We start from the raw sequence: 8,033 nt of genomic DNA on the forward strand, positions 1-8,033 counted from the left end.
AACCGTTGGGGGCTTTGGCTTAGTTATGCCCATGATAAAGGAGATGTAGTGGAATGTACGTAGTCATCCTTAGAGGCTTCACACGGGGCATAGGTTAATGACGTAGACAGAGCAAGGGGGAAATAGGGGAAATAGCGAGCCGTTTTTCAGGCTAGCATCTCGGAGGGAGTGAGTTGTCCCCTACGCGTTTCTTTTCGGCTTTTATATTCTTGCGGGGAATTAACTGATAAACGGTGTATTATCACTTTTGCATGGACCGGGCGGCAGAAGCCCAGAAGCCCGTCGTTAGATTCGGTTCCTGCCTTCAAAGGTAGTGATGGCGGAGTGATGCTTTTTTAAGAACCGGCGAAGCTTTCAACACAAGTGTATCGACAAAACGTCAATGGAGTTAGTGAACCAGTAAGTCACTTCCGGACCCGGAGCCGCTCGAAATGTTGAACTCAATACCTGCTGCGCTGTTTTATTAGTCACGTCAACTCTGGACTCTTTTGTCCCGGCCAGGCGCCCGGTTTTCCAGTGATCTGATTGGTCGGGAGTTGGACAGCTGACTTGTTTTCATCGGTGTTTTGTTCATGTTCCAGGCTTTTTGAACGACTGAGCGTTGAAACTACACGTTGATGTGCTACTGGGTTTGAAAACATGCTTGTTGAAGTTCCTCCTGAGTTTTTCCAGACACACATCTCTTTTCTCTGTATCTTGTAGCAGTGTTCCCAAAGATCGATGCAGTCACGTGGGTGTGTGCGCGAAACGAAACGTCCAACGTCATTGGTCACGTGATGTCGGTAGAACGAATCAGGCTCCGATGCAAAGCTTCACTGAAAAATCGTTTTATTTTTTTGACACGCGCCTCGGAGCTCTAGGCGTCACGGGTAACACTTTGTAGCTATTTCCTATCACGAAGTTAGTGAGCTAGCGCCCAGTTACCGCTACGCGGTGGCCGTTGGCCGTGTTTTCGATGCTAAGCTGCGTAGTTAGCTGAAGCTAACGCAATATTATTCATCTTTTATTCTGAGATCGTTCGTGATGCTTGTTGAGGGAGGTTGACGGGGGTGTCCTTGTTAGTCCGGGCTATCGCTGTCAGCTAACGTTAGCTACCTGTGATCTGTCATCCAGGTTCACTTGGTAACGACGGCGATAGCCACCTGTACTCTTTACATTAGCTCAGCACAAAGTGGTTGGTATCAGCTCACTTCACTCGATGCCGCGGAATGCACCTCTCCCTGAACCAATCAGGCACAAATTCCTTCCTGTTGCGGCAAACAACGCATGTTTATCCGTCACGAACAGCAAAGCTATTCAAACCAGATCAACCTGGATGATGTCATTAATCTCTATCTACACTTTGTCCTCAGGCATTGGTACAGCCATGGCAGATGAAAACACACAGTTCTGTGGCAATTGGTAAGTTTGAATAAGTTCCACGAGTGGATCGACCAGTTTTGTATTTTTGGTGAAAGCCGTTGTTCAAAATTATTTTGTTTTCCAAATTGTTTTAGCAAACACGACATTCCAGAGGGTAATTTTACAACCCATGAGATCCACTGTCAGAGGAACATAGCCCTGTGTGGTGTGTGTCAGGAGCCGGTGCCCCGGACAGAACTGCTGGATCACATGCAGCAGGAGCATACACAGGTGAGATGTGATCCGAACACTGCAGGCTTTCAACATGATTGCTGAAATAGAAGTTGTGTACTTCTCCAAAGGATTGGCCAAATCGATAATCTTATCAATCTGTCACAAATGCTGTTATTGCTAAACTGTGAATCACATCCTTTGACTTTTGTGAGTTTAATGTGTCAGGAAGAACATTTCAGGTTTCGATTGTGTCAGTTATAGATACTTAGATAGGTACGTTATTGATCCCAAGCTGGGAAATTTCAGTGTTATGTGTCGTAAGCATGACATGTGATATGTCGTCCTGGAACACCAGACACAGTGCAGGGAACTCGTATGTTGTGGAAATCGTTGTTTCTGCATGATATTGATTTCCTACCTTAGGACACCTATTGTCCTGTATTGCTGATCAAACAAACCATTTATTTTTGTTTAAAGAGGCAGTAAGCGATTTTAATCCAATGCACATCCTGTACTATTCAGCACACTGCGCAGCCCTGGCTCTGTAAATTGAAAACCAAGGAAATGGTGCAGAGCGCACTACACAACGCCTAGTGTGCAGCTTGTAAACATCACTCCCTGACACCTGAAGAGACGTGCTAGCCACTGACACTACAACTCGGGGGTTTTGGCATTGTGGGGTTCTTGGCCGTGGGTCTGTCTCCCATACCTGCGGCTACGGGTTTGAGCCCTGACCAATCAACGACAAACAATCTTTCTCCAAAATTGTTTACTGCCCCTTTTGATACATGTCAGCAAATGGCAATGTTGTATACAGTCTTACCTCACTTATACTAATCACATGCTCCCTAATATAGCTTCTGCAATACTTAAAATCACTTCAGATCAACCAAACACTGATGTCACGTCTGACTTCAAACAATCACCCCACAGGAAATTACTAATAAGAGCTCTATGTCAGACTGAAACAGGATCATTTTATATTATTTTCTCATTTTAGATTACATGCAAGTGTGGTTTGAAGATTGAGAAGAATCACATTGACGCTCACCAGGTATTTATGAAGACGTTTTGCCCCCCCGATGCAAAACTCTGATATTTAATGTTGATTAAATAATTTAATTGTGCTTCTTCATGATTGTTGTCTCCTGCAGAGCTCTGAATGTCCTCAGCGTCTGGTCCCGTGCCAATACTGTGAACTGGAGCTTGTTTCCAGTCAGTCCAAAGAGCACGAGGATTATTGCGGTACACGCACCGAGCCTTGCCCACACTGCAAGAGCAATGTAATGTTGAGGGAACAAGCCATGCATCCAGTCTTATGTGGAAGCCTCACACCGCCCCAGGAGAGAAACAACAGCAGGATGAGTCGCAGTCCACAAGAACCACAGTCTCCAGGGGCATGGTTTGAAGCCCACTCCATCCGAAACATCATAAGAGCACAAGAAAGAGGCTCCAAGAATAACAACATCAGTGCAGCGGAACAACAGGCCTTTCCCAGTGCATTTGATCCCAGTGTTTATAACACTTCGAGGACTCCTCAAAGCACAGAAGACTGGAAGAATGCTCCACCGCGAAACGCACCATTTAGTCGCTGTGAGTTTTATAACTGACCCATTGACTATAAATTTTCTTTGAGCAAAATATTGTCAGCAAAGCCTAATTACTTATTGGCCCAAAATACTGTAGATATCATCTAAATGGCATCATGTGTACTTTAGGCTGCACGGTGGCGTAGTGGTTAGTGCTGTCACCTCTCAGCAAGAAGGTTATGGGTTCAAGTCCTGTTTCAAACCAACCAGAGCTGTGTGGAGTTTGCATGTGTGGCTCTCGCCCAATGTCAGCTGGGATTGGCTCCAGCCCCCCCCGCCCCCCACTACCCTTAAGTGGGGTGAGCGTTAGATGATGGATGTGTACTACAACTTTTTAGTTTGGTCCATGGGCCTATACTACAGCCAGCCACCAGGGGGCAATAAAGATGAGAGTCTATAGTGTCCATATACAAACAAAACAGTGAAGCACATGAAAAAACATTGCTCCAAACTGCACAACTACTATTCTTCTGTATTATAGAGTGCTTGATAACCTTTACTCCTTGTCTGTAGAGAGACAAATATCTGAATGTTGATGTCATTGTCAACTTTTCCTGAGCTCATAGACCAAATTGCTGTGCTTTGCTATCGGTTATTATTGTTCATATGTCTGTATAATTCTTCCTCTTTTTTTAGTGCTGGGGCAGGCTGATTTTCTGAATAGCAGCTCCGCATGGCCACAAAGTAATCAGACACATGACGAAGATTCATCAGGCCTGGACTACATGTTGGCTCTCAGCCTGCAGAGTGATGGGGGATCTGTGGCTGGAGGTATAGAGAGCAACCTGTGGAGTGATATTTGGGACCACAAGACTTCGAACACCTCCGTAAACTCTGCACTCTCTCTGCCCAACAACAACTACCCACACTACACTTCAGTGACAAGCACAAGTTCAGTCCAGGATCATGATCAAACAGGTAAATTAGCATTGACTGGAATACTAATACTAAGTTATTTTGTTGTCCGTTTCTTAATGGTTGGAATTTCTCCTTCAAAGATGCCATGCTGCCTTGTGAGTTTTGCGAAGTGCTATTTCCAGAGGATGACCTCATTTTGCATCAGGTTTGAGACGTTATTTTAATCTTTCGTTCACACCATTGACAAGCAGAATCTTTGCTTTCAAGGGCCACCAGCTTTTGTGTTTACCAATTTTCATATTCACTTGGACTTGTTGTTGTTGTTGTTGTTGTCTTCTGTTGCAATGTGGACAGCAAAGAAAATTCTTTGGGTAATGGGAAGTGAAGGGGAAAATGGGTAAACACAAATGGGCTACTGATCATCTTCTAGAATAGTCATTGAAAAGACAAAAAAAATATAAAATTCTGTTTTTGTTGATTTATATTTTACATATACACACTTAAGCACTTATTTTTTCTTTGCAATATTTTTTAAGTTTTTAAGCAAGGAAAGCTTTAGAAATTATCGTTTTGTTGACTAAAGAACCTGTGACCAACTAAACAATAGTCTCGTAAGCCTTCTCCTTTTAGAATTCATGCCAATAACGAAAATATAGATGTAACGTTCAAGGAATAATTGCCCAGCTGACTCACTCTACAATATATACAGTAACTGGAGAAAAGGAGGGCAGACAGTTGGTAATTCTGGGTCAGTGCATAATATCAGCATGCATGACATCACAATAAACTTTAATAGTACCCAGTAGAGCGGCTACCTCTGTCAAGGCTGAACAATCCTACACATGATTGTCTAGATCTTACAGTAAAAACATGAAAGAAAAAGGAAGTGGTCTAATAATCTAAATTATTTATTAGTCATAAAACACGGTTAAAGAAAGTGGGGAAAAAAAGGAAATCCAGAATCTGTCCCTTAAATCCACATTCACACCCAAAAACTTGCTGTGATCCAAGTTTTTTTATGGAGCTTTCTGTTTCTCATATCAAATCCGTCCATCAGCCACCTTCCACTATGATTCTGCAACGTCAACTGGTTGAGAAACAAATCTGGGTATGTGCAAATCCAATCAGTGTAAAATGCTCAGATCCAGTCAGATCTCACATGGCGTACAAACATTTGCATACCTTTCTTTATCTTTATATCAGACTGTTCACAGTCTGGTTGCAGCCTTTGCCTTTTTGAACATGTTTCTATTGTCTCAGCGTTAACCTAAATAACAACTTTTCTATACTTCCTCCTCTTTGTTTCAGACTGGGTGCAGCCCTGCCTCTGCTTTTGCGTCTTTCAGCAAACAGCCCCCTTCTCCAGTGAAAGAGGACAGGATGGGCAGAAACGCATCAGGGCTAATGCACAGTGTCCCTGACACACTTGCCTCAAACATCCCCACGTTCCCTCGATCGGTCTCCCCGGCCTCTTGCAGTCCTCCAGCCAGTCCACTAGAGGGTGATGTGGTCATTCCATGTGAATTCTGTGGAGTTGCTCTTGAAGAAGCTATCATTTTTCACCATCAGGTATGTTGCAAGTGTCACATATTAAACTGTAAAGAGAGAGGGGGGGGGGGGCAGACAGTCATGCAATTGTGTGATTTTTTTTCTTCACATGTTTTGTGATCTTTTGTGTGTTTTACCTCTAGGACAAATGTGACATGCGCCCTCAAACTGCCAATCCACTGAATAATATAACAAAAGCATCTATCAGAAAACCACTGAGCCCTGCTAAATACACCTTTGAGCAGATGTCAGTCAAGCACCAAGGTAATGTATAAAATGTATTTAGAATAGTGAAATATTAACTGTACATATGTTAGTGTTTTGGATTAATTTATTTTATGTGACAACCCTGTGTAAACTGCAGTGAAGCTTCGTGTGCAGCAGGAGATAACATCTCAATGTGTCAGAAAAAAAATGAATTACCAGTAAACGGCTTGTTTATTTAGCACTAAGCAATATATAATGATGATAAAACAATTTACAGTAATGGATGCATGAAGTTAAATGAATAGTGATTCAGTTTGATCAAGTTATTTTTTGACTATGTAAATGGAGTTTGACAAAATCTTATATTATTAGCTATAATTGTAAAGTAATTTATATATATATATTTTGAATTACAGAGGGTCTGTAGATATGTACTGGGGGTTTTATTTTCTGGTCCCTCTGCGTCCGTTTTAACATCTCTTTTCTATCCACATATAGCAAACTTCTTGGATGAGGACTTTGCATTGGACAGAGACAACACACAAGGAAACAATCCAAGGGAATGGCAGAGAGGCTACATTGGACTCCCGAGTCAAAGGAAGACGTCCAACAGTGATGTTTCTGTGAAAAACCGACCTTGGCAGGACCGGGAGGCAGAGCAGGCTCATTCGTCTTTCTGTAACCCTGACAGTTCAGAGTCTGCATCTCTAAATAGGTGAAAAATAATAACTATCCAGTCTTTTTGGAAACTTTGAATTTGATTTAATGTACAATTGTTCTAATTTACCGATTAGAACAAGACTTACTTCATCAAAGTGTTGTTGTTTTTGTCATTAAATTTGAAATAATCTATAAATATTCTGATTTGATTTTATCTACCAGACCTCATCTACCAGAAAATACAGAAGGGAGAGGGAACAGAAGTAATCCAAGCACAAAGGTATGCAACACAAAATAACACATGAATTAACAACTACACAACCAAGGCAAGAAGCTTCTGCTTCTACTCTATCCTTAACATTAAAACAAAAATATTGTGTGATTTTGCGTAATGAGGGCAGCAACAGTAGCTGTGACTGTTAGCCTCCAAAACGAATGTGGAACCATCAGGGTTGACACTGAAGAAATATTTTAACACTTGTTGATTTGTCAGAAGAACACGGAGGTGTAGAGAATATATTCATACATTAACATGAGAAATATATGAGCAATGTGAATATTTAAGTAAATAGACCTGCTACTTCCCTGTCATTTAAGGAAAAATCGCCCTAGAATCGACCCAAAGTTAATATTTCTTTAAACACTGAGAATTTACTTATTCTATGAGGAAAGCACAAAGTGTCAATTCTGCTTGAGGGTAGAACACTTTTTTTTACATCTGTAAAATGATTTTCAGTTGTATTTTTCTGCATTTGCAGTTGCCCAAGAAGCAGAATGAAGAGCAGCAGGAAGAGTGACGGAAGCAAGAACATGTGGAGAAATAGTAAAACCAAATCTCCTACTGCTTGTCATTTGTCTTTTTGCTAGAGCCCGACAGATATGGATTTTGGGGGGGCGGATATCGATATTAGGGAGTACAAGATTTCCGATAGCGATACATCGGCCAATATATATATATTCATCTGTTAATGATTCCTAAGATGTCTTTCTCAAACCTTTATGACAAAGACATGTAATTGAGGCTTGATATTTTTGTTTAACCATAAACTTTAAGTGTTGATACCAATATGTCTGTTAAAGGCTCATATTGGCCGATGTTAGCGGCCAACCGATATATATATATCGGTCTGGCTCTAAACATTTCGGCCGATATGAGCCTTTCACATATGGGCTGAAATCATCGGCCATCTGACTTATCGGTCGGGCTCTACTTTTTGCACACTTCTTAAAATTAAACATATGGATCTGATAAGTGCCTGTGTGAGTATTGGTATCTTGCAGTTTATTATTCAAATCTAAGGAAGCAGTTTGATTTTCATGCATATTCTGCTTTATTTGAAGATTTGTTACAAACATTTGTACTGAAGGTCTAACGTCTAGCTGAATTTGATTTTATCCACACTAAACTTGTTTTGATTTGAACTGTACAAGTCTTGTCATGGCACATTAAGAACATGAAGAACATCAAACACAGTCACAAGACTTTGTCGGTGTGCATTTATCCTAATCTCTACTTTGTTACTTCAGCCAAGGACATTCTGTTTTCACCTCTGTCTGCCTGTTCTTTCTGGGCATTTCTTAGTTTTCCTGTTGGTG

General features: G+C 41.4%; 1 protein-coding gene across 8 annotated transcripts; it reads left to right on the plus strand.

Moving 5' to 3' along the window:
- Nucleotides 1-88: 88 nt before the first annotated feature.
- trafd1 (TRAF-type zinc finger domain containing 1) lies at nucleotides 89-7,410 on the plus strand. 8 transcript variants are annotated; one of them, XM_035640269.2, is made up of 12 exons: nucleotides 89-399; nucleotides 1,353-1,401; nucleotides 1,497-1,632; nucleotides 2,576-2,629; nucleotides 2,730-3,168; nucleotides 3,801-4,082; nucleotides 4,163-4,227; nucleotides 5,331-5,591; nucleotides 5,714-5,834; nucleotides 6,276-6,492; nucleotides 6,660-6,717; nucleotides 7,196-7,410. In XM_035640269.2, exons 2-12 carry the CDS (start codon nucleotides 1,367-1,369, stop codon nucleotides 7,232-7,234), a joined length of 1,707 nt encoding a protein of 568 aa, XP_035496162.2. In that variant the 5' UTR covers nucleotides 89-399; nucleotides 1,353-1,366; the 3' UTR covers nucleotides 7,235-7,410. The 8 variants fall into 8 exon arrangements, with proteins under 8 accessions (XP_035496162.2, XP_035496160.2, XP_035496163.2 ...); XM_035640267.2 differs by lacking the exon at nucleotides 89-399 and adding an exon at nucleotides 778-869; XM_035640270.2 differs by lacking the exon at nucleotides 89-399 and adding an exon at nucleotides 876-1,264.
- Nucleotides 7,411-8,033: the final 623 nt, after the last annotated feature.

The sequence above is a fragment of the Scophthalmus maximus genome, chromosome 19 (genome assembly GCF_022379125.1).
Source record: "Scophthalmus maximus strain ysfricsl-2021 chromosome 19, ASM2237912v1, whole genome shotgun sequence".
NCBI classification, from domain to species: domain Eukaryota; kingdom Metazoa; phylum Chordata; class Actinopteri; order Pleuronectiformes; family Scophthalmidae; genus Scophthalmus; species Scophthalmus maximus.